General features: G+C 38.7%; 2 protein-coding genes across 2 annotated transcripts in view; one reads left to right on the top strand and one right to left on the bottom strand.

The window, feature by feature from the left end:
• Positions 1 to 11,812, top strand: part of sntg1 (syntrophin, gamma 1) — a 43,124-nt gene extending 31,312 nt beyond the window's left edge. Inside the window, exons 14-19 of the mRNA XM_072363680.1 lie at positions 3,527 to 3,643; positions 4,306 to 4,377; positions 4,840 to 4,992; positions 5,139 to 5,231; positions 9,767 to 9,877; positions 9,983 to 11,812. Of these exons, the coding sequence (XP_072219781.1) occupies positions 3,527 to 3,643; positions 4,306 to 4,377; positions 4,840 to 4,992; positions 5,139 to 5,231; positions 9,767 to 9,877; positions 9,983 to 10,165 (729 nt within the window). The 3' untranslated portion in view covers positions 10,166 to 11,812. The remainder of the gene's footprint in view (positions 1 to 3,526; positions 3,644 to 4,305; positions 4,378 to 4,839; positions 4,993 to 5,138; positions 5,232 to 9,766; positions 9,878 to 9,982) is intronic.
• Positions 11,813 to 12,610: 798 nt separating this feature from the next.
• On the bottom strand, positions 12,611 to 27,411 carry pcmtd1 (protein-L-isoaspartate (D-aspartate) O-methyltransferase domain containing 1). Its single transcript, XM_072363314.1, has 6 exons — positions 27,192 to 27,411; positions 21,121 to 21,584; positions 20,694 to 20,796; positions 18,311 to 18,482; positions 15,593 to 15,716; positions 12,611 to 15,252 (listed from the first exon to the last, which is right to left on the bottom strand). Exons 2-6 carry the CDS (start codon positions 21,425 to 21,427, stop codon positions 14,879 to 14,881), a joined length of 1,080 nt encoding a protein of 359 aa, XP_072219415.1. The 5' UTR covers positions 21,428 to 21,584; positions 27,192 to 27,411; the 3' UTR covers positions 12,611 to 14,878.
• Between the last annotated feature and the right edge of the window lie 237 nt (positions 27,412 to 27,648).

The following is a 27,648-nucleotide window of genomic DNA, read 5'->3' as shown; positions in this document are numbered from 1 at the left end:
AGCCTGACAACTTTATGGAAAAGGGCTTCTACGGAAGCAGATGTGTCTTACATGTATCAGAAATCTTGTGGGAGGTGAGTTGCTGCAGGAAGACAACAGGTCAAACGTGAGCGAGAGTTCATTGGGCCACCTGGGGAACAGTGGAGTAACCTTTCTGAAGTTGTGTTTGAAAATGTGGCAACAAAATGGCACACAACACTATAAGAGGCTTTAACATGCATTGGGGAGCTTTGCACACAATGAAGTTGGCAAGTTGTGCTAATGGTCCATTCTGTTCTTGCAGGGGACATTTTGACCAGGAAAACTGCAGCCTGTCAAGAAGGAGAAAAAAAGTCCTACCACTTCAGCTTCTCCTTTTCTTGAAATACAGAAAAAAATTGATAAAAAATTAAATGTTTTGAGAGATGACAGACCTGCTGTAGACTGAGTAGAGGTAATTTTATTAGCTAAAGTGATTTTGTTGATCCAACATCAGAACACATGAAAGTATGGCAGGATAGCAGCAAACAGAAGCACATTGACTTGGATGCAGACAGTTTCCCAGATTACACTGCAGCCATCCTCCACTTACTGTTTGTAGCACTCTCATTCAATAATGGACACCTTCCAAATATTTTCATTCCTTTAGACCTTAAGAGATAGTATCAAGGTTTTAAGATATCAGATTTCCTTCTAAGTATCTCTACTGGGCCTTAGACTTTTGTTGGAGAAATACTATTTTTTTGCATGATGACCTTGTGTCATGATCTGTGTATTTTGTGTTTTTTTTTTAATGTCAGTTTTCACTTTTGCCATTTCATGACCTTTTCCCTCAGTTCCCTCCTGCCTGGTCATCAGCTCCACTCCTTCACCTGTGTTCAGTTATCCTCAGCTGCTGTCATTCACCAATCACCCTCCTCTGTATTTAAACTCCCAGTTTTCTTCACTCTTTGTCAGATGCTCGTCATTGTTGTCCATGCTTTTCCCCATCAGTTCTTGTGAAATGTTACATTCTGGTTTTGTGATTTCGGTGGTTTTTTGTTTTCCCAAGTTTAGTTTTCTGGTGTTCCAGCTTGGCTGTGATTTTTGTTTCTGTTCCAAATATACTGAGTTTAGTTTTCAAATCATTTTTGCCTCCTGGCTCCTGCTCAGTGTCTGCACTTGGGTCCATCTTCCTTGCCTCCACTACCAAACTGTGACAACTTGCTTGATAACCCTAAAACAAATTGACTTTATTTCAGTATTTCAAATTCAATATTTTGGCAAATACAACCCCAATTCCCAAAAAGTCACAATGACTGTAAATAAAAAATAAGGATGTTTTAAAATCAAATGAATTAATGTTTAAATTGAGCAACTTATTCTCAAAAAAGTTGGGATAGGACCATGTTCCCCTTTTCTTTTAACAACAGACCATAAACATCTGGGAACTGAGGAGACCAGTTGTTGGACTTTTGGGAAGATGTCCATTGGATCGAAGTATATATTGCCCTGAAGCCTGTGTATACCTTTTAGTATTAATTGTGCCTTCCCAGGAGAGCAAGTTGCCAGTTTCATAGGCACTAATGCACCTCATATCATCAGAGATGTTTGAACTAAGTGCTCAAAAACAAGCTATATGGTCCCCATGGAATTTGTTTTTTGTTTGCTGGACCTCTTCCTATATTTCCTGCTTAAAGACTGACCTGTTGCCAAGTAACCAAATTAGTTGCGTGTTCCTTGGGCTGTTTGTTTTTAGAACCACACACTTTTCCAGCCTGTTGTTGCTCCTGTACTAACTTACTCGCCGACTATGTGATAGAATATGTTCAGGACCGATAACCAAACATTCAAGTTTATTCAGTCCAAAATGGTCCAAATTGTTTGTACATAAAGCAAGGAACAACTGTTGAGTTAAAACATTTTTATCAACATTCCTGTTTCGTTATGTTTTTTCCTGTGAGGATTTTGGATAGCTCTTTTTTTCGCTACACAGGTCAGAAAATAAACTCTCTGAAAAGAAATCAACTTTGCCATTTTTGTCGGAATAAAATGTTCATTAAATAATAATGTTATGAATAAGATATGAAGATGCTGTACCTTAGGTATGAGTAAAACTGCTAACAAAGTAAAGCTTTCTGAAGTAGAGAACGAAAAATCTATTATAAGAAAATCGCTTGAAAAGAATAAGTATGGTGACAGCGAATGTGCAGAACGGCAGTGCTCAAGATGATTCTTTAATGTCATTATCTTTAGATCACAAGTTAATTGTTTTTATTATCTCAAGATAACAGCATTTGTTTTCTTATATTGGGTTAATGTATTTTGTTATCTCGAGAAATTGATCTTTCGTTTTTGTTCAGACAGGATAAATTAACTAATTATACGGGTTAATTTATGGAGAAATCGAGAATGATTGTCTTCTAATTTGATCACAGCTGATTTTAGTTTTGAGGATTGCTGTCAGGGCTGGAGGATCCATTAGATAACTGAACACTAAATAGGAAAACTTTAAATGCAAGGTTGTTGATATTGTTCCAATTCAAGGGAATAAAGGGGTTCATAGCAAAACTATAGTGTAAAAACAATGATCGATCATTTTAAAACAATTTGATACATGATTCAAATAAAATCAGCTAGAGCTTAATAAGAATCTGTCCTCAAAAGGTGACCACTTTTTTAAGCTCCACCCATGAGAGAAGATGCCAGCTGACAAAAAGAAAGAAAATCAAGTTGTTGATTTTTTTAAAACTTCTTTGGTCTTTTCCATTTTGTGAAACCAAACCCTTCTGGTTTCATTTTCTCACTACTCAGTGTGTGCATCATGTACTCGATACAGCTGGAGCACACAGCACGTTTGCACTATTATTGACAGAACATTATCATTACGAGTATCATTAAGGTTATTGTTCTTGGGGTAAAGGCATACATTTGCTGTCCTGTTTGCTCTAGCCAAGTTATTAGACCATTTAGGGTTATTAGAGCTTCCTATAGTTGGCATGAAAGGTTAACCAACAGTCACCTTTCTGCTTCAGCCAACAGCTGCTCAAATACAATTCAGTGGCAAATGTAACTGCTCTAGACACCAGGGCATTCCTTTTGGCCATCTGACATTTTCATCTTAATTCAGTTCCAACTGTTGTCAAGATAATATCTATACTGTCTGACATGGTACTCCTGCTGGCAGTTGTTTATAGGGGAATCCTTTTGTTTACTTGTGAATAAGAATAGCTACCTTGAGAAAACAAGCTTGATTATGTTGAGATAATGAGATAGATAACTTGTGATGGCAAGTCAACAGCATTAAAGACTCTTTTGAAGCGTGGCCTCCTGCCACTGACATAGATTTGAGTTGAAAATTCCATCCAACCAGCGATTGGATTGATTGAGAATTATAGTTCGCATCACAAGTTTCCTGGACTTTCATATTTTGCATTTGAAAAAATGCAAATGAGGTACATCTGTTAAAAAAAATGCTTTTCAGAACCTAAATAGAAAAACTGATCTTAGAAAGGAAAAGACTCGAAAAGACTGACTTGTTCCACCTGCTCTTTTCACCCTTTTGTAGATTATCTACATGGGCTGGGTCGATGAGAAGGAGCAGGACTCCGTTCAGGACCGAATGTACTCACCAAAGTTCCTCGCTTTGAGGGGTTCTTCACTCTTCAAGTTCACAGCACCTCCCGTAAGCTTTTAACCCCATCTGCACTTGTATTCTGCCTCCTTCCTTAAACCATCAAATCTTCATGTTTTAAATGATGTAATTCTACTCCACAGGGGGATTTTTCTGTCATAGCTTATTCATTGTTGAGGGTAAATGCTTTCCTTTAAAAAAATAATAAAAATTGAGGAAGCTTACTTATAATAATTTGCGCACCATTGATCTTCCACTTGATTGATGGTGATCATTTAATGTGTTTACGTTCTGCTAGCCATTTAGGTGATTATGATGAGAGGGATAAGCTGTCAATGGCACTGGAGATGGGAAGAGATTGATAGATAACTGAAATTGCCTGCTCCATGTGAATGTGCTGATATAAATGGAAAATGCTAATGTGAGTGGATAGTGGAACATAAGAGCCTACATGTTCAGAAATCAAGATCAGCTTTTTTATCATTCTAAACTAGTTACCTGTGATGAACATTTCCCTTCTCGTGGCAGGATGACAGTTAAATTTACAAGCTTTTCATCAATGATTGAGCTCTGATATAAGCCCCACTACTGAACTGCCATTGTCAGACCTTATCAGAAATCTTCAGATCTCCAAAAGCCAAAGGACTGCAAAAAACGTTCCACATAGATATAGCTCAAATCAAACTTATTAGGGATTTATGTGACGTTTTCAGGTGACAACATGGGACTGGACCAGAGCAGAGAAAAGCTTTACCGTGTACGAGATAATGTGCAAGATTTTAAAGGTATGGCTTTCTCTTTTTATTCCATTCCCTAAACATTTAGAGATTCATCTCTAACTCTGGATACACCAAAAGAATATAAAGTAGTACAGATAATCTGAGGAATGTACTGATATGACTCATTTATACAGTACATTTGCATGCGTTCCTCTGCAGTCGCACAGAGACACTCACAACTATTAGTTTTTATTCTCTGCAGACTCGAGGTCACTTTGAATCTAATATTGAGATCTGCAGTTCATTATCTACAATCTCATTACAGCAAAGTTAATTCTTATAGATTCACATATGCAGTCATACAATATGTAGCTTGACCTTACTTTGCCATTAAGCTGTCTCATTTAGGCTACATAACGCTATGAGGCGACACATTAGAGTAAAACATTGTCTGTTAATAAGCAGTAGTAATGTGTGTCAGGGGATTGTATTACTGAGGCCCACGGTAGCTGTTCTTTGTTATTTCAGGACAACGACCTTCTGGATAAGAGGAGGCACTGCTTTAGCGTCCAGACGGAGAGTGGAGAGGACATGTTCTTCAGTGTGGAGCTGGAGTGTGAGCTGCTGATCTGGGAAAAGGCCTTTCAAATGGCGACATTCCTGGAAGTGGAGAGGATACAGGTCAGCACCTGGATGTCTGGAGAAGAGCTTAATGACGTTCATTTAGCCGTTCCAGGAGTTCTGACTCAGTAGTCATGGGACATTTTTGAGGAATGTGTATACCCATACAGCTCTTATGTGTAACTTCGTGTTCTGCTGTTCCACAGTGTAAAACGTACGCTTGTATTATGGAGAGCCACCTTATGGGACTTACAATTGACTTCAGCATGGGCTTCGTGTGCTTTGATGCTGCTTCAAAGGTGAGTGCTGGACAGGCCTTTGTCATTAATACAGTTCTGGAAAATATAACTCCTCAGATATCAGTGTTGTACATATTGTGATGAAAGTAAATATGACTCCTCAGCGTTGCTTGTCTTTTCTTGGTTGCTTCTAACTTGTTCTGCACTCTATACATTCTGTGGGGGAGCGCATTTGTTTTGATGGTTGGTTCTCCCCCAGCTCAAACCTCTCATTCTTGCCTGCAGTTAATTTTGGCCTTTACCCCAGTCTGAGAGCCATGCAGACTACTCCGCCGGTGCACATTATGTTGATGAGCAGGACGCAATTGCTGCCATATTGTTCTCTTAGATTTTGGCCCTAATTCCTGCAGTATGAAGCAACATTGTCCCCTAAGGATGATTTTAGTGTTGCCAAAGCATTGTTTAGAGCAAGAAATGCACAAAACACAATCCATATGCAAACTGAAACTGCAGACAATATGAAGGGAGGGATTACTCCATAATTAAAAGCTGCTTTTGGAAAATTTGAAAAAAAACAAACACATTGGTTTGAGCCGGAAACATGACTAATTAAACTCTGTTCGACAAGTAGAGCTGTAAACTGTTGGCTGTGGACCCAGTGAGATGTTCCACCATGTCCCATCCATGTGGAAAACATTCACTGGAACAAGCAGAACAAGAGTCACACAACCAATATATATACTGAACAACTATTTATGCATGTGGGTCAGGTCAGCTCATCTGTGACCTCACACAGTGCGAATGGGTGGATAAATCAATACATGTATAAGGCACTAACTACTGTCAGCTGAATAGATTAAGACATAATATATGTAAAGCAGTTTTTGTATAAAGCCATGGTTTTGCTACTGCTGAGACTCCGGTGGTTCTTCTTCTAGTAAGATAATGTGACTCATTTGACTTCATATCAACATGTTGAATTAACAACTTAATAATTTGTCAGATACACAGACTAAGAAGAGAAACACTGTGGAATTGTGAAAATAATGTTCAGGACAAAGGTATAAAGGACCTTAAACTATTCTGCCTTTGGCTTTTCATTATCATTATATCATAAACTGCATTATTGCAGGGTTGTATCATCATTCTTTATTCTTGCAAAAAATATCAAACATCAATCAGATTTTAAATCAGAACAATCTTTTTTTCCCCCAGGCCAGGAACAAAGAAATCTGGGCTCATGTTGGAACTGTTGCTTTGATAAAAAACTTAACGCTATGGTATGTACATCTTGCACATCTTTATAATACTGAAAAACAAACAATTAAAAGACAGCAAGTTAACTAGTTCCAGGCAACACTATGTTAATATAAGTAAAAAATTTAAAGATAATGTCTTGCAGAAAATTGTGTCCTACTGCCAAAGCAGTTTTGACAGACTGGGGGAATCTGGGATGTCCTGTGGAGTCTGACAGCTGGACATCAGCAGCAGATCCTCTGGGTTGGTGGTTGGGACCTCTGTGGTTTCAGCCTCAGCCAGCACTGTCTGTGGATGCTAAATTGGTTTGAGATCTGGGGAGTCTTTAGGCTGAGTGAAGAGCTCAAACTACTTGTGAAGTTGCTCGAGCTCTTCTTTATCTTTTTTTTTTTTTAATTCTAATGTGTGATTCACTTTCATTGTTTAGAGATGGTATCCACATGAACTCAAATTTCTCAAGAGAATGACAAACATAATTCACTTCAGCTGTCAGTTGTTTTAATTAATCTCTGATTGTCTTGTACTGTAAAGGAACTTACAAGTACAGTGGGAGGCTTGAGCCATCATTTATCTTTATATTTTGCTTCCAAGGAGCAAGGCTTTCTTGCAATCTTTTGGTGTAGTCTTGAGCAATAGTTCTCTAGGCTTTCATATTTTTTTGTGTTGTTGGACATTTTCTGCTTTCACTTATTTTTAGTTTAGTTCTTGTTCCTATTTTCAGGGGAATGTGTTTTTGTTTGTTTGTTAAGCTACTTAACATTGACCTATGAATGGACCAAGCATAAAAAGATGCCCAACCCACTGGATGAACCAGTGCTGTGTCTGTATGTACATTTTAATTTTGAATAGTATCTTTCTCTACTTTGTTTCTAGCAGCCTGTTACAAAAACAAATGATTTGTTCCCATTTTTTTTAGCTGCATCTACAAAAAATGCTAATACATAAAATAGTATTTTTCCACCAACTAGATTATTCCCAAAGTGCTATTAGCAGAAAACTTGGCACATCTCAACATAGCGTGCAGTGTGTCCTCAAAAAGATTAATTGGTAAGGGGTAATTGGACAAGTAGAGAACAAAAGAAGCGACAGGCCTAAAAAACTATCTACAGATGAGCAGTATCTGAAAGTGATGTCCTTTAAGAATTGGAAAAATATCCAGCAAAGATCTGACACGAGACCCGAGAGATACATCTCACCCTCCAGTTGATCCATCTACTGTTCACAAAAGCCCTATCAGAAATGGTCTCCATGAAGGGTGGCTGTCAAGAAGCCATTCTTAAGGGAGGGAAACAGGCAGCAAAGGCTGAGGTATGTCAAATGACTCGAGAACCGGACTGAAAATCAGTGACAACAGGTCACTGTGATGAGTCCTCTCCACAGTTCAGACCTCAACATTTTTGAAGCAGTGTGTGATCATCTTGACAGAGAACATAAGAAAATACAGACAACATCCATGTTTGCACATTGTTTCAATAAATCGCTGCCTGATTTCCATTTTTCCTTGTAAGGACTTTTGTACAAAACTGTACATTGAAGTTTTTGCCATAATGATTTTATTATAGTGTCTATTTATTTGTTATTTTGAGACCAATTCAGTTGTTCCAGAAATTGGGTTTCACTTTTGTATCTTTATAGATCTTTATACAGCATCTTTATAGATTCACCTTGAACTGTCATTTCAGAATTTCAATATGAGGTTGTATTTGCTGTGATGGAGGTTTTTGTTCACATGTGCCCTCTGGACATAGCAGAATCTGCTGTGGTATATGACATGACACCGGGGCACAGAATGTCAGCTGTGGATGCCTCGTTCCAGTTGACAGTGAACACAATGAATTCAGTCAGTCAACTCACCATTCTTGCCAGTATCGACTTACTGATAAATATTTTCTAAATTTGTTGCTAATTGTTGTGTATTTCTCAGCTGTTGATTGTTTGTTGGGAAGCTGCTGGATACATATAACAGCCTTGCATAATCAAACTACTCAATAATTCTAAATGTAGTTGAGAAATATGCAGTGAAAGTACAGCTAATGGTCAAAATATTGATGAATGTAATTGATGATGTTCATCCTTTTACTTTGCCCTGTTTCGTCATGCAGGAATTCCTTCTTTGTCATATCTTTTAGAAAGCATGGGTATTGAGGAAAATTTGGACAAATCTGAGAGAAAGTCTTCATTTAGTCATAGCAGTTTTAGCTGCCCTCTTCAGTGAATGGGCCACGCTTGAAAAACATTTGAGAAATAGCCCCACAAAAACTATACATAAACTTGCTCAAACAGTATCAAACATAAAAGTTGGTTGTATACAGGTGAGATGTTTCTGTTATGTTACTATTGTCACTGATACACATGCCTTTGTTTACTCTCAGGTGATAAAACTAGAGTAAATCTATTTGACATAATTTGCCTTAGTCTGCCTAGTAATGTGATGGCATGTGCATAGTGTGGACATGCATTATTTCCTGGCACCTGGATTGTTAAGATCTGTAGAAATAGATATTTTTTGATTACGCTATTAATAAATTGCACCTATCAAATAAATGTAGTAGATCTGACTAGTAAAATACAGAGCACAGCATTTACAAAGGGAAAAGCTTTTCATTTTATAGTAACATCAATAGAAATAGCCACATAAAGTATAAAAAGTGAAAAATTTTGCTCAGAATGGCTGGCAAACCAACTCTGCAGCACTAACTTGAGCACTGCAGATGTCAAGTCTCCTCAGAGTGTTACCTTCTGAATCTCCTTGAGGAAGTGCTTGTGATTGACGTGTCGGAGATGATGATATTATTACCTCTGACAAGGTTAGCAAGAGTGCATTTCAAAGGCAAGTTAGAAGTGGTGACACTCATGCTACACTCTGATACTGTTTCATTAATGTCTGCTGTGGATTTTCAAAAGATTTCAGTTAAAACAACACCTCATTTAACCAGATTGTTCTACAGTAACGATGGTGGCAGTAACAGTCTGCACAGTGCAGCAGCACACATGGAGTTGGCACATGGCTTATGTGGCTCACTGTCCACCTGAGTCTGGAAACTAACTCGCTGTGCAGCTTTCGTTCACTCAGTTCAGCACTAAATGAGTTACTGAAGCTCTGCTGTTTCAGATGAGATTATACTGTGGCTTTTGAAGTTTTCCCACTACCAAAAATAATGCATTTATATCTCACAACAACCCACATCTTTCCCATTTATAACCAGATTCATGAGGATTTTGATACGGATTATTCATGAAACGGTAACACAAGAAAGAATTCACTCATTGAATCAATGAATTAAGATGGATTCATTAAAAAAAAAGAACTTACATCCATATGTTACCTGTCATTTCAGGCAGTACTATGGAGATACAAGTTCTCCCAACTAAAAGGATCATCTGATGATGGAAAAAGCAAGATCAAGTTTTTATTCCAAAATCAAGACTCCAAATGTATCGAAGCGAAGGTGAATTCAATTGGAGAGATGTTTAATGCTGCATGTCAGAATTTTCATATCAACAAGGTTAGAGAAAATAAATTGCCTGTGTTTGATTTATTTTTTTATTTCCAGGAGCTGGAGTTCTCAAATCTCTTCGCAGTGCTTCACTGTATTCACGCTTTTTTTGCTGCCAAAGTTGCTTGTCTGGACCCAATGTTTGTGGAGAGCCAAGGCACCGCGACAACTGCTGGGATAGCGTCTCTGTCCAGTCTCTCCTGCAATTCACAGACTCCCAAACTGAAATACACCACTTGACAAGTGCTGCTTTTTTTGGACTTCTTTTAAAAAAATCCCTTCTCTTAATCATGAACGTGGCTTAAAATGGTGGACAGAAGAATAGGAGGAGGACCAGACTGTGATTGATGAAATAAGAGACCTTTATGCGAGTGCTTCACTTTATATCTGCTGACCTCTGGACCGGACTTTGAACCTCTACTTTGAATAACTTCACATACAGTCTGGATGGACACTAAATGTGCAATTCAAAAATGTTTTTAAGAGATTTAATCTTTCTCTTGAGCCTCAGACATCCACATGATCAACACATAAAACTGAAAAATGCGGTTCTTTTCCCAAAGTAGTCTGCTTTTCTAGGTAATTCTACTGAAGATATGGAGTTAAAGCAGGACAGATTTGATCCTTTTCCCCACTCCAGATACAACATCACTTGAAGTTGTACAAGGAAAGGTCTGGACTATGGATATTATAGGATGTGTTATCTTGACACTAAATATGTTAAATTTTTTAAGTGTTTTTGAGGTGAAAACTTTAATTAATTGTTCAGTTTGAAGTTAAATGTATTTTCCTCTGCTTAAGATCCAGCTGTAAGCTTAATGGTGACATATGTTTGGTCTCATAACAAAAGCATAATTCTAATTTTGACTAAATTTGAATCGACAAGTGGCAGCATTGATGGACTAAAAGGATGTTTTGGGTTGTTTCTTTATTTCTGTTACATTACATGTACCTTTTATGAGGTAAAAACATCTATTTCCTGGATTACTTGATAGAGAGATTCTTTGAAAGTGTAGTTTTCCCTTTTGCGTGAATGAAGAATGAAGACTCTTTGGTAATGAGTTTCACTATGAACACACCTGCAATCTGACAAAAATACCATCAAACATGATTAGAAACCCTTCCCATGACGTTTATAGCTTTTCCCCCTTAACTTAATTATGTAAATAAACACTGACATTACAATGAACTCAAATAATTTTGAATTATGCTGATTAATTGAGGGGTTACTAGTTAGGATTATGGCATTTGTTAATTTGATGTGCACCAGAGATGACTTGGTAGACGGATCATAACCTTGTGCTCTCTTTATCATTTACCCTATGGACCAATTTGGAAGAAGAAAATCAGCTATGGTGTAATTTTGGAATATTTTATCTTTGTTTGACTTCACCCTGTAAATATTGCATAACTGACAAATGAGCAATTAGGAGGAAAACAGAAACATGTAGCATCCTGGCCTCCAGAGGTTTGAGATACCCCTTTAAACTTCACTCTGCTGGCGTTAATAAATGCTGCAGAGTGACAACTAAACTAACTATCATATTCACAATAAGTTCAGGTCAATTAGAGTAATTAGTCACACTCTTACCTCCCATTAACAAAGTGGGATTCAAACTGAAGAGGCCCCTGGGAAAGTAAACTCTAGAGGATAGCAAATTAAACAGGATCAGTAAATGGCTTCGTACTGTGCAGCCTTGTTAAGCTGATGTGTCTGATGGAAACTGATGGAAGTGCAGTCTATGCAAAGAAAGCCCCGTGTGATGCTTCTGTGCTTTAAAATGATCTTGGACGCGTTTAACCTTAACACAGGATGCAGAGGGTGAGGCTGATTTTATTTTTGCAGATGTTTTATTAACAAATCTGCTGTGTAATAAATCAATTAAAGAGGCCTTTTATATTATGGTTCAGTTGTGGTTGGTTTTATTATTTAAAATGTCTCAGAATTTACATAAAACTGTTTTTTTTTTGTTGTTTTTTTTAATGCGGTTAGAATATTCTTTTGTTGTTAGAAAGGATAACATGCCTCCATTATAGCTCTCCCAAATCTAAATAATATAACTGCAGATTAACCAGCAGGTAATCTTTACCTGGACTTTATGCATAAAACTTTCAACTGTATCTAATGAAAGATACTATTTACTACTAAATATTTCTGCTCCTGCGTCCTCTTTTTAAAAGAAAATCTTGCTTTTATAAGCCCCTTAAGTGCTACACCTAGTGCAATTTAAATTCAGAAAATTCAGAAAATTTCAAGTCTGAAACGGCAGCTTTTCACTAAAAGAATCTTTTTATGTGTGTTTGCTTACCCTGGAAACTGCTCTCTTTACTCTCACCCAGCACCAAAGCAGCTCAGTGTTGAGTTTGAGGTTGTGGAGATCAGTGTCCTTATATTTGGGCAAAGCCTTTCCTGCGGTGCTTTCACAACAATATTCTCAGCAGGCTCACGTATCACCAAGGGAAGTTCTATGACTTGAAGTTTTAAAGAAAGTGATCTGCATCGACAACTCCATTGAGTCAGTTCTTCTCCTGTCCATGCTCCCCCTCTCCACACCAACTTTCTTGAAATTCAGCCTAATAGTTTAGCTTAAACTTGGGAGGAAAGTAAGACAGAAACATCCTTTTTTGTGGAAAAAATAAAAAAAATAAATAAAAAAACAGTCACAGTGATTAGAAGACACAAACTGTGATTGTGACCTTTATTTTTTGAGCCACACATTTATGGTGAAACAACACATTTTCAAAATGAACTGCACACACATTGAGAGATCAACCTCAGCCTGACAAACAGCAACAGGACTGTTTTGGCTCTAAACAAATAAATGTAAAATAAGAGCACAGAGTGGGTTTTTACCAGGTGCCATTTTTATATCCAAATCTCATCCACATTAAACAAAATCACAGCAGTCACATTAACTTTGGTGCAAGGCGCGACCTGAGAGTTGAGGCTGTAGGTCCGCTGCTTTTACTACTCCATGTGCTCTCCAATTTGTTATGTTTTGGGTATAAAAACTGCTGCGTGGCTGTGACTGGTCATCTGAATTTCAATGTATACTATGAAAATCAAATGGGACTGTTGTGTTTTTCTTTCTTGGTAATTATAATAGAAATTGTTCCATTATTGCTGACTTTCAAAGCTCTGCAAAGACTGTAAAAAAAAAGAAAAAAAAAAGAAATTTAAAGTAAACTTACAGAAAATAGAGGTGTACCTCACAAAAAATTATTTTTTTTCATTACATCGGAACAAAAGGAAGATCTAGCACTAATACATCTCATCTATGTAACAGACAGCAGTGGTGTTTTGATCTACAGAGTTCCCAGTGTCAAGATACAGTACAGCAAGAGGGCTCTACCACAAATCAACCGCAAACTAAACTGTATGCAAAATCATATAACAATACATACTGTATATATCACTTTTATATTGAATATAATTATATAATCAACCACATTCAACCCAGCTTTATGAATACTAAATTATGAATTCAAAGTAATATAAAGGATCTTTCCTACGGTGTGATGGTAAACCATGAAGAAAACCTGTGGATATCAGTGATGTGCCATTTTCTTTTTCACTGTGGAATGTTTTTTTTTTGTAGAAATTCCCCTTTATGCCAGGAAGATCCCAGAAATCCTGATGTGATGGGGTATGTTGGCACTTGAAAGCCATCACTATCAGGGAAGTTCTGCAAGCATTACACAACTTAGACTGGATTTACATTATAATGGGTCCAGTCCACAGCATAAGCCAAAGAAATGGCACCTTTGATGTTCTTTTTTTTAACTTGAGGACTGCAGATTAAGGTGCTATGTTGGACGCGACTGTAGTCCAGGATACAAAAGGCATCAAAAATCGTCAGTGATTCTGATTTTTGCATCGTTTTAGATTTAAAAAAAAAAAAAGATGTCTCAAGGCCATCTCACCGATTAATCATCTTTAAATCCTTTTTTTTTTTCTCCTTTTCTTTTTTTTTTATTTAAAGAAATATGTCCAAACTTGATCACTCAGGACATCACCTCCAGGGACCAATTCAGAAGATACAAAGCAAAGTCAGGAAACCCAAAACATGTACAATATAATCATGCATGTACTTATTATTGACCAACATCTCCCCTTCAGTTTTCTCTTAAAAAGCTGAAAATATGAAACACCTTCAAACATCTGTCATCAATGTCATCATTATGTTAAACCTCTGATATCATCAATTGTATCCATGGTGGGGGGGGGGGCACACAACATGAAGAGTAGAGGTCTTACATCACATCAAGTAACAAGTCTGCTGCTCGTAGCAAGAAACCACAAGGATGTAAGCAACCTGTAGAAAATGTCACATTAAAAGGTGCCCTGTAGAAAAATGTGTGAACCAATCTAGTCTTTTCAGCTCTCTCTTGTTACAGGAAGTTATAAAATACATTAACCTAGTCATAGCATAAGTGCTCGATTTACGATTATGCAAGAACGTCTTACTTTTTAACTCAAAATGGGAGAATGTGTCCTCGTTTGCCTCTCAGTGTCTTTTGCTGCTTTCAGCATAATTAAATCAGACACTGACAGAAGGTTAAAGCTTCTAAAAAAGGTGCAATAAAAGTCGTCATCTTAGCATGATCAAATCTTAACAAATATAGTTTTATACAATTTGTAATCTGCACATTTCTGCAGTCCTGACATTGTGATAAAATCTGAATCTCAAAACTGGTTTCTGAAACTGTCCATTTAGTATACTTATTTTTTTTTATATGTATATATACAAATCAAAAGAAAAATGTCAACAAAAACTAATACTCATGACAATCATAACATTATTATCCAATATTATCTATGACATCTTTTTCCAATACAGTGTTGCCATCAAGATTTAGTGATAATAATGCTACATTTGTACTGAAAAAGGGTGAAGAAAAAGCATTTCAGCAGGTGGTGCGCCCATTAAGAGCGGACATCCAGTGAATCAGTCATTTCTCTCTGTAATACAGCAAATATGCTTTCAATGACTCAGGCAGCGGTAAAGCCATTATTTGTTCTCTCAATACGTTCACTTGCTTGAGGATTTCAATGTCGCCAATGTCCCGTTCCTCCTCCTCCTCCACTTCCTTGTGTTCTTCCTCAGGGTGTTCCTCCTCTTCACTCTCCACCATTTGGGGTATGAGTTGGTTGCCAACGAAAACGTAAGTGTTGATGCGTCGCCGTCGGCAGCGCCTGCGTTTGCGCTTTTGGGGAACTCTTTGCACCACTCCCTTCCCTTGACTGTCCTCGTTGGCCAGGTTTCTGAGAGTGCGGCGTATGTAGATCCGAGAAAGGTCCTGAAGGCTGCGGACGGTCACTGGGGCTGGGGACAAAGAGGGACGACACAGTCCTTCAGGGCAATGTGTCACAAAAAGAATAATACACACCACTGCACTATTCCTTCAACTAGGTCAGCGTAAACAAGCGAGGATGTGACAGAAAACTGCGCCTCAGTCGTTCAAGGATAGACATAACTGGCTCTTTGAAGCGGCTGCAGGCAGATCTTCATAAGACAAAACAAACATCGCTTTAGGAATTATCTCTTCAAATCCTTTTCAATGTATTGTCTGACATGAAAATATTGCCAGCTTCACACTTCAGGACAAGTTCAGAAAAATAAGCTAGAAAAACACAGCTTTTTTTGTTGAGGCGGGGTAACTTACGCAGCTGTACAGTGTCAGGCTTCTCTCCATCTACTCTGCTCTGCTGCACCAAAGGGGCAAAGGACACCGCCAAGATGTTTTTGCTCTCCCATGTACACTGTCCGGTCCTGGTTATCTGGGTCAGCTGCATAAACAGACAAAGCCTTGTTTCAAAACTGAATAAAATATAAAATGATGCATTGGATCAAGGAACTAAGGCTAAATATCATGACAATCTATGGATAATTCCTTTATATCTGTACACGTGCTGATAAACTGACTCTACTATGTGAATAGATTACCCATTTTCCATCAGACCGTCATCTGTGAATAGAGATGATTATTAAGGATATACAATATGTTACAAGTAAAGAAAACATCATTGATTTCTACACACATGCTGCAACATCAGACACCTGCAACATTAATTCCATTTTGATGGGTCACGTTATGCATTGTGAGCATTTCAGACAAGACGTAAGACGAAGCACTACAGCATTTACAACAGTGGGAAAATAATAGGTTTTTTGAGCTCTTTTCAAATGTGTTAAAACCTGCCTGGTACCAGTTAGATCAACTGGTCCTTGAAACATTGGGAAAAAAAAATACATAAAAGCTGAAGGCTACGTTTTCAGATTTCTTGCTTAATGTTGTGAGAAATTAAATTTTCTGAGACGATGGAGCTGGGGTCTTCCTCTTTTTAGCTATTTTTAATTTTTAATGACTCACATTAAGTGATGTTTAAATGTAAAATAAATTGCTCGCTGTACAGTATTTCTAGTCTATTATTGCATCGCTGACCCTAAACCAGTTACACCATCAAAGTGTCGGCTGATTGAAGCTTGATGCACGACACGTGGCGGTAAATGACAGCTATATGACAGCTTAAGCCATAACGCCGAACTACCAGTCCACAGGGTGACAGTTCTTATAACACCATTAACCCACATCAGCCTGTCGCATTAACAACTCAACTTTTTCTTCGAAGGTGGAGGCACAACAGTAAATGGACTTGATTGATATGATACTTGACTTTTTTTTGTTGACCTATCAAAGTACTTTACAGTGCAGTGCAGTCTCACCCTCTCATACAGGAATTCAAATGCACCTTTATTCTGTTCAGACACCTTTTCCATCATACAGATCAAGGGTTCAGTACCTTTGATATGTCGACTCTTGAAGCAAGAAACTGAACCACCCACCCTCAGAATCTACTTCTTAACGTCCGGCAGCAGCCCCTAATGGGTTGTGGATGCATCTAAAGACACAACATGTCCATTAAAGCCAGATGATGAGTAGAACCCTTGAAGTCAGATGCAAGGTGCATTTGCTTATAGCCATCTTGAATGGAAAGCACACTCAAGGGTGTGTTTGGCCTTAATCAGCACTGTAAAAATCATAATGCAAAGTGATTGTTCTGTATGTGTATACATTTACATTCTCTTGTTTAAACTGAACATGTTTAAAGCAGTGTTTTTGTTCAAAAACATAAATGCTCCTGCTGGACCAGGAAATTAATATTTCATTTCAATAATACACAGAGAACCCTTTTTAATTTTCACGGTCTATTCCACCTCAACGGTGAAATACGATGGTGGCGAGACTCATATCATGTGATTCCTAAGGTTTGTTACTAGAAGAGCTGTCCACAGTGACTGTGCCAGAAGATACATCTACTCCTTAGAGTAGCTGCCTTGCATAATGCCGTCTTTCATTTTTCATTCAGGCAAATAGAACATTTTTTCTTTTTTCCTTTCTCTATTCATTCATATTCCTGACATTAGCATACAAAATAAGTGAGGAGAGGGAGAGACACACACAACGCTTCTACACACAAGCATCTGAGGCGTCTTTGAAGACTGTCAGTCAGATGGTATATCAGCATTTTCACAAAGATCTGTATTCCCTCTTCCCTCTCCGCTCTGGGTGTTTCATATTTGTCTACACTGGAGTGTAATTTCAAATGGCTCTGGAGGAGATGGAAAAGACGAGAATGTCGGCTTGGAGGGGATAATCGCTCACAACAAAAAGGAAAAGATGGGTTTTGAAAAGTATTCGCCTTAGTGTGGCCATGTCGCATGCATTTCCGTTGTAGTGCTTTCAAGCTGTTTGATCTCACAAAGATATGTTCTTTCTATTAAATCAAACCATTTTCTTAGTGATGGTTAACAAGTGTGCAGACTGTTTTCGCTCTTATTAATGCTGCAAAGTTTCTTCAAAAAAGAATGTCACATCCCACTGATATTTCTCTTTGGTACATCCCTGGTATTTACCTGAGAAAAGCACCACAACCTTAGGTCACAATATCTAATCCTTGTAAAACTGTACCTCCGTCGTTTTTTTCTCTCCATTAAATGCCTTAAATTGCCCGAAAGTCTCAATAGCAGGAATTTGTCACAATCTTCACCCTTCATACAGGAAAAGGTTCCTGTGAACCATTTCTCCACCAACACACAAAAAAAATCCCAAATACCCTCTTCCTCGCCCCACAGTGTGTCCATATGCACACACCTACCACTCTAAATAAAACATTATTCATGCAGCACTGCTTCTGCTCTGTAAACATCTGCTTAAATCCAGGGGCAGTTGTGGCTCAATAACTCAATAATGCATAGGAAAGTTGCACAACCAGTCTTGTGGGTCAGAGCTATTTTACCTTGTTTTCCCATATGTTTTGATACCTGAATAGCAAACAGAATGTGTCAATTTCGTATGGGTTTGATAGCTTACAACACTTACCTGGTCCTCTATAGGCATCACCAGCGTGCCTCCAATTTTGAGCAGCACTTTCATGTAATTTTCATGGTCTTTCTGCACCCCAGCACCACAATAAATGCGATCGTATTGGTGACTGTCTGTTGAGATTTCAAGGCAATTCCCCACCACAAAGACAGGTTCACAGAACTCAAACCTGCACACAGAAAATAATCAAAATATCAAGATCATTCATGAATACCATTCCCCTCTCCCTCTTCTTCTGCCACTTCTGTAAACATTACCTGAATCTGCTATATGTGAGAATGCAAATGTCTGAATCAGTCATGATGGACTTGTATTGGACAAAGAGCTTATTTGTACATAGTGGTGGTCATTTTCTGCAGAACTGACAGCGAACAAATGTGCAAGCTGATGATGTCTCAATCATGCAGCAGGCATTAAAGTGACGAACAAATGCGGGTGGGAAAAGGTAACATTAACTTGTAAAGGGTAAAGGTAATTACTGCGGAAACTCTGCAACTTACGAAGGGTCAATACTGAAACTGTCAGAAAATTTAATGGAAGAGCAAGTGACTGTTATTCATGGCCACATAAAGAACCAGCAACTGGAAATCAACAAATATTTTGGTGACACATCCACCACCAAATGCCTGGCATTGACTGCCACATTAGTCAAAGGGTAAGCCCTGGATCTCTGGATGTTGCCTGAAGTTCATGTGTGAATCTCATGAGAGATTCAAATTAAAAATAAAATAAAATACGTTTAATTTTCTAAAACATTTCCAGCATTTTTTGAAAGCATAGATTGACCATGTGGTAAATACAGATATATGCTATCTTGCAGAAAGTTTGCACGTTTGTACATCAAACATATTCCAGGAGCCAGCAGTCGTTTTGTTAAGCTAACTTGTTTATGGGAAACAAAATAAGACCAAAAAAAGTCCAATTTTGAGGAATGGAATTGTACATTTTAAGAGATTTATCCGATGTGAGCACACTGCTGAGCCCTTTGGCTACATTAAACATTTAATTTATGTGGACCGTTTGTCAAGCAGACGTGCTGCTGACATTTTCTTCTTCTTTTTTAAACTGGCTAGACCTGCAACTGTAAACTGTCATCTGCCTGTATAATATTGATTTGATAAAAAGAAATGTAATAAATAGACACTTCATGACCCATTCCTGTGTTAAAGGGCCACGCAGTGTGGATTTCCACAGTGCATTTGCACCACCACACTTAAGGCCAGCTGCATTAATGATGATTACGCAAAAATCATGCACGCATCTTTTCCTTCACACAAATTAAGAAAGAAGTTGTGAGAATGCGCAAACCTAACGCATTCCTTAAACAAACACACCTTGTTTTAAGCATTGTAACGCTGACAATAAGGTGGAAACAGGTGGGGGAAAAAAAAAAAAGACAACATAATTTACCATACAACAAAAACAGACAGTTTGACGGAGCTTCCTTAGTATGACAGTTATCTTTTGGGATTTTCTTAACAGAAATTTTGGCAAAACACTCTAATTTAGAGGTGGATGCTATAAAAAACTGAAGCCGTGCATCAAGATTGTGCACAAAGATGGCTGTGGAAGACCTCTCTAATGATACACTAAAAAGAAAACAAGTATTCTGGGAACATTCTATCTTTAAGGCACAAGACTGTCTCATACTCTTCCACTTACAAGGACTGAAGAAGAAAACAGCCTACATACCATGATCCATATCCTCATCTGTAGGGAACTTTGCTCTGAACTTTCTCCATTCAGTTTTGTTCTCGATTGAGAGTAAAAACTACCAAATCAAACAGATTTGACTTTTTCTCTGTTTTATATTTGGTAAAACTGTGCTTCTTCTTTGTTGCTGCTTTAATAATCAAGCCCTTTCAGTTGTGGTGCAGACAACGTGTAGATTTATAGTATCTTAATATTAAGTATAATACATCAGACAAATTGCAAGGGTGTCCGCATCCTCGAATGGCCAAAAATGGGAGTGGAAATCACGTCTGTTCTCGTGTGGATTGTTTCACAATGACTGAGCATTTCGGGATGCAATTCATTCCACAACATTGTTCCATGCAATAGAACAATTGACCCAACTATTTTGTCAAAGGATTCTGATTTGTTATGCTGGAGATTTTGCTTGTATCTGCACCCCCGTTGAACCAAATGACCAACGTCCACCAAATACAAAATCGACCAACCAGCTACAGGTACACTTGTTTTTGTTTGATTCTCACAAACTTATAATGCTCTGCTTTAATGGCAGTTATACTGTACAAAGTTTTTTGGCTACAGTGCATAACCCCCCCAAAAAAAAACAGCTAAAGGTTTGTTTCACAGTTTAGATGCGACAATCAACCCATTTCCCAACATGGAATATTCTTTCAAGGCATGTACTTACTTATCAAAGCTGTCACTATTCTTAATGAAGTCGTCCAGTTTCTGTCTGGCATATTCAACAACATCCTTGTGGAGCTCAACTCCATGGTTCACGCCAAATGGCCCTTGCGAGGAACAAAAAAAAGAGGGGGATATATATATATATATATATATATATAGGTTGTATTTCAAGGTTTCACACCAGTTTCTTCAACAAAACAAGCAATCTGTAGACTCGAGATTAAAATGATTTCTTCTTTCTTTAACGTTGTAAACCAAACAAATGTTTGATAAGTGACAAAAATGATATTTTCATCCCTAGTATAATCAATGTATCAATGTATCATCAATCAAAACTCTTATCTCCAGTAAATCTGTCTATTTGGAACATGTCAGCACTTCCCTCACATGGAAAAAAAAGCTGTGAAATAAGGCTATATGATGAGTACCTATGATGAGGCCAACCATTGTGCTCAGGTAGCCAGTTCCACTGCCCAGATTGAGGAAAGAAAGTCCTGGCTGCAGTTTGAGGGCCTCCATGACCTCAGAGTATATACACGGAGCAGACAGGTGTATGTTTCCATGCTTCCACGCCAAGTCTTTGTAGGCACTGTCCCGATAACCATCCAGATAGTAGTCACCCCGGTCTATGGCCCGGAAAGCCTGCTCCACTTTCTCTGTGCGAATATACTGAGCCTCCTTCAGGTTATCAATGAGATCATCATTGTCCTCTCCGGCGCTCACAGCTCCCCCCATGGCAAAAACAGAGGAGACACACAAGGGCTGAGCTCGTACACAGGATGAGTGAGTCCTCCTCACAGCGGCATGGAGATGTAGCCTGGCTGAAGGATCCTGCCAATTTGGGTTGTCAAATATCAGTTCAGACGGCGTTCATGTCCAGGCAGCAAGTGACCTGAAAGAGATAAAACAAAAAAAAACATGTTATACCAAAACGCCTGCATGGGAGTACAGTGTCTGTTTGGCTCTACCAGTGGGATGCAGATTACATATGCTGAGAAAAGTGAACATGTATGAGTTCACAACTGGATCCGTCTGAAAAATGGTGAAAAATCAACAAAGCAGAGAACCAGACTGAAGAGTTTTTCATTTCCCCTTAAGATTCTGACATGTCATAGCAGAGAGAGCATAAGTACAGTTAATAACTTTGATGATGGCTCCATTCAATTTGCCTTCGAGGGCCATTCTATAATACACACTGTCAAGCTGACATGGCGAACAGAAATGGAACAAAACCATCATTATTGTAATTCATTACCTCGGCATTCTTTCAAGCACATGACAAAATATCTGCTCTAATATCTGCCTAAATTAATTTAGTTCCAGTAATGTATCATTATGTTGAGTTTTTTTTTTTCAAAATCTAGATAAAAACATCTAAAATCCGCCTCTTCCAACTACTATGACGAAAATATCAAATTTTTTCCCTTTTTCTTTTTTTTTCAACAGTTGGTCAGAAGAGAGAGCCGTGGGAAGTTTTGATGGTTATTTTTACTGTTTTTTTTTTCTTTTACATCAGTGAGAAATAAATTAATACAAAAATGAATGAGTGATGACAATATTCATTCGTTGCACATTTGAGATTTCTATAGTCAGACTGGAATCAGTACAGTCACCTGTCACATCATATACTACTGAACAGCCTGCTATGTCCAGAGGACCCGAGTGGAGTGTTGTCATTTTAAAGCTGATTATAGAAGAGGGAAACATGGACGGAACCCTCCTCCACAGAAAACGGTCATTTGTACAAAAATACCTATAGAACAGCTTCTGGAAAATCTATCAGGAAGCTGTATGTGAAACGGAAAGTGGAATGGGTTTTAAATCAGTGTTGACAAAGTCGGGTTGAAATTGCTAACAAAATCTGTTCTATAACACTGTTTATTTGTTGTACCTGTGCTTTTTCTGGTGTTCTGGGCGCTCTTGAGGCTTTCTGGCCTCTAAAACACCCCAAAAATGCAAAAGTGAAAATCTCCTTTTCGTGTGACACATCAAAGCTGATGTCCAGAGTATCAGAATGAAGTCACAAAAAGAAAGATGCTTCATATAAAGAATCACAGACCAAAGGGAGGATAACCTGTATTTTTGTTCAAATGTGCAATGATGTCTTGTGCATTGGAAGCCACTGACTTTCACAATGGTGGGCAACTGGTGTGATGATGCAATATGTCTCTATAAAGTAAAACCTTTAAATAAATAAGGCAAAAATTCCCAACAAGTATTTCATGAATGCGTCCAACCGGTGTGAACGGATATGGCTTGAGATGCAGCCCAGGGAGACGACGTTTGAATTCCTTCTCTGCCTCCTCAGCATCTCCACATCTGACTCAGCTAATAAAGATTAAATTCAGAGGTGACTTTGTAGTGGGAGGCCTGGTAAGGTAATTTTCCACTGGCTCTTTCTCACAGGCAAAAAGAAATCATTGATTCTCTCACCATCACTGGACATACAGCAGAGCATTTTTCATTCCTCCTTTTCCCTCTGCAGGCATTGGAAGAAAATCCAAGAAAATGGGTCAGGGGAGGTATTCAAGTAAATTGCTTTTGGGCACTACTGTAGTCTTTCCCACTGATGATGCACAGTCTTGAAACAGAGGTCATTACCAATCCCCTCCTTGACCATAAATCAGAATGACCAAAGCAGGAGCATTTGTTGCTACAGTGAAGGCTGTCTTAAAACAGTTAAAAGAATATCTCTTTGTAAACAGGAGTTCACCAATCAACACACACTCACACACGTGATGTGTACAGAAAGTGTACCAACATCGTGTAAAGTCACGATTAGCTTCCGTGACCCGATTAGAACCATCTCACTGAAACATGCAGAATGGCGAAACAAGTAACAGATCCTCAGACAACACAAGATCAGCTCAAGCGCTGTAACTGAACACCAAAGGCCTGTTTAGGCAGCGCAGCGAGACACACGGGTTGATCAACAGACTGAGAGAGGTAAACCGATAATGCCCGTGTTTACCAGAATTCCCAGAGTAAACTCAGCCAATTTGTAGCAATGAAAAGGATGACCATATGTCTCGGATTTTACAACCAGAGCATATTCCCAACATGAACTGTAAATCTGAAAAAATAAACACAGATGTACAATTAAACTGTGCGACAAGAAGCAGAAACAAGCCATCTAGAAGGGATCAAATTCAGCCATTTGTAATCCCTAACTTGTGTTTCAGGCTACACTGAGCATGAGAACTACACGCTCCTTGGCCACTTTAGTAGGTAAACATGTGCAAAGAAATGCAGATGCTTATTGTGTTCAGGTTTATGGACACTGTCTTAGAGTTGTAAATTTAATGAAACGTTTTAGCACTGAGGTCATAGTTTGTGATTTTGTTTTACTGAACTCGATTACAGTCAGGGGTGTGTCTGATATTCTGGCCCTCATCGAGCCTGTAAACAGGGCAAACGGGCCAGTGAAGCGACGGCTTTACCTTTAAAGTCAGTGATAAACAAATAACTGAATGTTGTAAAATGCCAACAGTAAGAAAAAAAACATTTACCTTTTGTGAAGCTAGAATTCATGTCCCGGCAGCTGCACTGAACTGCACAATTACTAATCTACTTAATAAAGTGGCCAATAAATGTTTTCCTGTATTTACAAATCCTGCCTGTAGCTCTGCATTCCTCAAATGTGGTGTGTTAATGTTTTACCCTATTTCAACTGCAGTAAAAATGAGCGCTTTAATGCAGCAGAGGACACAACATAAAAATCCTGATGAGGTGTAAGTAAAAAGATCTGGCTTATTTAAATGTGTGAGCCAATGTGTCCAAGGCTAATTTGACACAAGAACTTGAGTTTTTACTTGTAATCTAAACTATGTTTGAAACGGTATTTCTCAGCAACAAAAGGAGATCTGATGTAAAGCATAGGAAGCACCTGCTTACAGTACTGCATTTCAGTTTGATAAGAACTACTGATACTAAAGCTCAATTTAGGCACCAAAATAGCATAGAACTAAGGAGAGCAGAGTTCTGCTCTCCTAATGAACGTCACTATTTCCTAAATTGGGATGTTTTGCATCCACCAAGTCAAATTTCCCAGAAAACATTCTGTTCCCAGTCAGGACACTGCACACCAAACCCTAACAATTTGTTTCCAACATCGTCGATGATTTTTCTGTACCACCACAATTAGATTAAAAGTCACCCTTTTTCCCCCACACTGAAAACTGACATTTCGGAAAACATTTCCGCTCTCGGACTGTGACGACTCGAGCATTTCACACACGATCCCCCCCCACTAAATGTTCTGCAGGGCAACAGTTCATGCATTAAACAGGAGGACGCGTGTCACTTATGGGCACCCTCTGACTTTAAGTGACTTTTAAAACCCTTACTGTGATAAAAAGGTTTCAAAGTAAATCAAGGGGGGGGGGGGGGGGGGGGGGGGGGGGGTTCGGTTGAGTAGTTTCTGCTTGTACCAATGAAACGTGCTGTGTTTACGTTCCATTTTACATGACTTGCATGATGTTGTGTTAAAAAGAAAAAAGAAAATCCACCCATTTGCTCACACACTGGTATAGCACAGAAGATACACTACAGTGGAATGAGTTGCCACCGTGATGACCTTTCCTTTAGCACCATCTTCAGACTAGATTATTTCAATGCTCACCAGTGGATTTAGAATGAAACAAGACTACTCCTCAGGCTCGCCCTAAAAACCTTAAGCTGCATTAAGAATTAATTATATTTGTATCTCTCATTATTTGTGCCAATTTCATCACAAGACTCTCTTTTCAGTAGGCTTAAAGAGAAAAAGGGCAGCGTTTGCTGCACCAGGAAAACTCGTGTGTGTATGTTTGTGTGCAAACATTTCAGGAAATTTATCACTTCCCACTAAATCTGGTAACTTCTGCTCCTGATGGGCAGGACCTGTGTTTTTAAATCTTGTCTTAAAGTACACTTTTGTTACTTGGCTTTTAATTCCTTATGAGCTCAATTGTTTTGTTTACATCCCTCCTCATCTTATTTCACTTCTTCATTTCTTTATTCATTCATTAGGATTTTTGTTGATTGTTTTTGTCTTTTCAGTCAGTTTTTTTCGTGGGGGGGGGGGGGGGGGGGGTAATTGCTTTTCAATCTAAAGCACTTTGGTCAACAAGCACTTGCTTTTTAATAAGCTTAATAAATAAAAAAGGAATTCTCGTTTGAAACATTTCCCTGTCGTGCATGTCGCTGTTTACATCGACTCAAACTGCATCGCCTCCTGGGAATACCAACACGTTTAAACTGACAGACATGTTATTTACTCTTTTTCTGGTGTGTAATGAGCCAGGAGCCATCATAGACACTGTCACTGAATGAACTTCCGCATTAAGTAAATTGTTTTCACGCTGGGTGCCTTAACAAAAATGTCAAATCTGAGTCCGTACTACACAATTTACAACGACACAGATCTTTGTAACTCTTTTTGCGTCCGTTTCCGTGCTTCTTTTACACAGTGTGCACTATTTTATGTTTACCCAGAAGTAACTAAAGTTGCCGTTACGCAAGTCACACCTTTCAACCATTAACAAATCAAGTAAGGTGCACTTCATGCCAGGAGATTGTTGCTCAACGTTATGCGGGCGTTTCTTTTTTTTATTTTCTATCTGATCTCCAAGCAATGGAGTCCACAGATGTTCTAAATTGACAGCGGAAGAAGCCAATCCTTGCTCCGCCTGGTCACGTGCTGCAGTTGCCACACAGATAGCTGCGCGTTAGCCAATCGGCGACCTGAACACTTTTCTTCGCACTGCGTGTGACGACGGAGCAAAACAACAACAGCGTTTTTCATAAAAATCTTACCGAGTGTTATTAATCACGCTTCTTGGTTAATCTCACACGTGCCTGCATGTGAGAAACACATGGCGAGTCACGCATTCATTACAGCAGCTGTTAAACACAGAAAGAGACTGTTGTGTCTGAGCACTCATGCAGCTTTTGTTCCCACTTGTCGAGCTAAACGCAGTTTCTGGCCAGCTCTCTGCAGTGCGATTAACCCCAATCTTTAGCTGCAACTAGCTTACTGGTTTGTTAAGAGTGATGAAATCCCAACAGGTTTTGGTAACTGCTGCGAGGCAAATTAATGGAAAAAAACAACAACGAACCACTCGTCTTTCGAAGGTGTACCGCATGATGTTCACCACATTTGTGCAGAAAAGTCCCATTCAGCCTGCTTGTGCAGAACTGGCCACACTTCGACACAATAATGTGCGGATTTTAAGACGGGGTCACGACTTTCAGCTCAGAGACAAACATATAATTTACCACCGACAGTGGGAAAACGTTTTCTTAGTGGCAGTTGAGCTGGCCAACCTTAGCCTTTGGTGGGCCTGAGTGCGCCATCATCAAAACAGAGACAAAGCAGGTTAGGTAAGCTCGCCACAGCCAGCGGACGCAAAACACCGCCAGCCTGGTGTGTTATCAAAATGACGACGGCGCAGCAAGACAAAGCAGGGAACTCACGAACAAAGGGCAGTCAGCGAGAGGGAAAATAAAAAATACTCACAATGTTGTGTCGCATTTACTCACTCCTTGCACCGTGCAATGCGACGGCCAATGACAGCTACTTTCACACACTAACAGTCTCTTCGGGAGACTAAGTACTAGTTTACAGAGCTGACAAGCGAGTTAGATGGAAGGGTGAAGTAGTTACGGCGAGTCGTTGTGTCGGAGTGGAAGAAGAAAGAAACAGCTGAGAGGAGGATGTAAACACAGGTCACGTGGTTTAAAATGTCGACAGAGGGAAGCACTGTTGCTCTCTATCTATCTATCTATCTATCTATCTATCTATCTATCTATCTATCTATCTATCTATCTATCTATCTATCTATCTATCTATCTATCTATCTATCTATCTATCTATCTATCTATCTATCTATCTATCTATCTATCTATCTATCTATCTATCTATCTATCTATCTATCTATCATCAGCTTTTCGAGTCATTTTTTATGCGTTAAAAG

This window comes from Leuresthes tenuis, unplaced genomic scaffold (genome assembly GCF_036924035.1).
Source record: "Leuresthes tenuis unplaced genomic scaffold, fLeuTen1.0.hap1 SCAF_14, whole genome shotgun sequence".
In the NCBI taxonomy this organism is placed as follows: Eukaryota; Metazoa; Chordata; class Actinopteri; order Atheriniformes; family Atherinopsidae; genus Leuresthes; species Leuresthes tenuis.
Note: the sequence above shows the minus strand (reverse complement) of the source record. Positions and strands in the feature narration are given on the sequence as shown.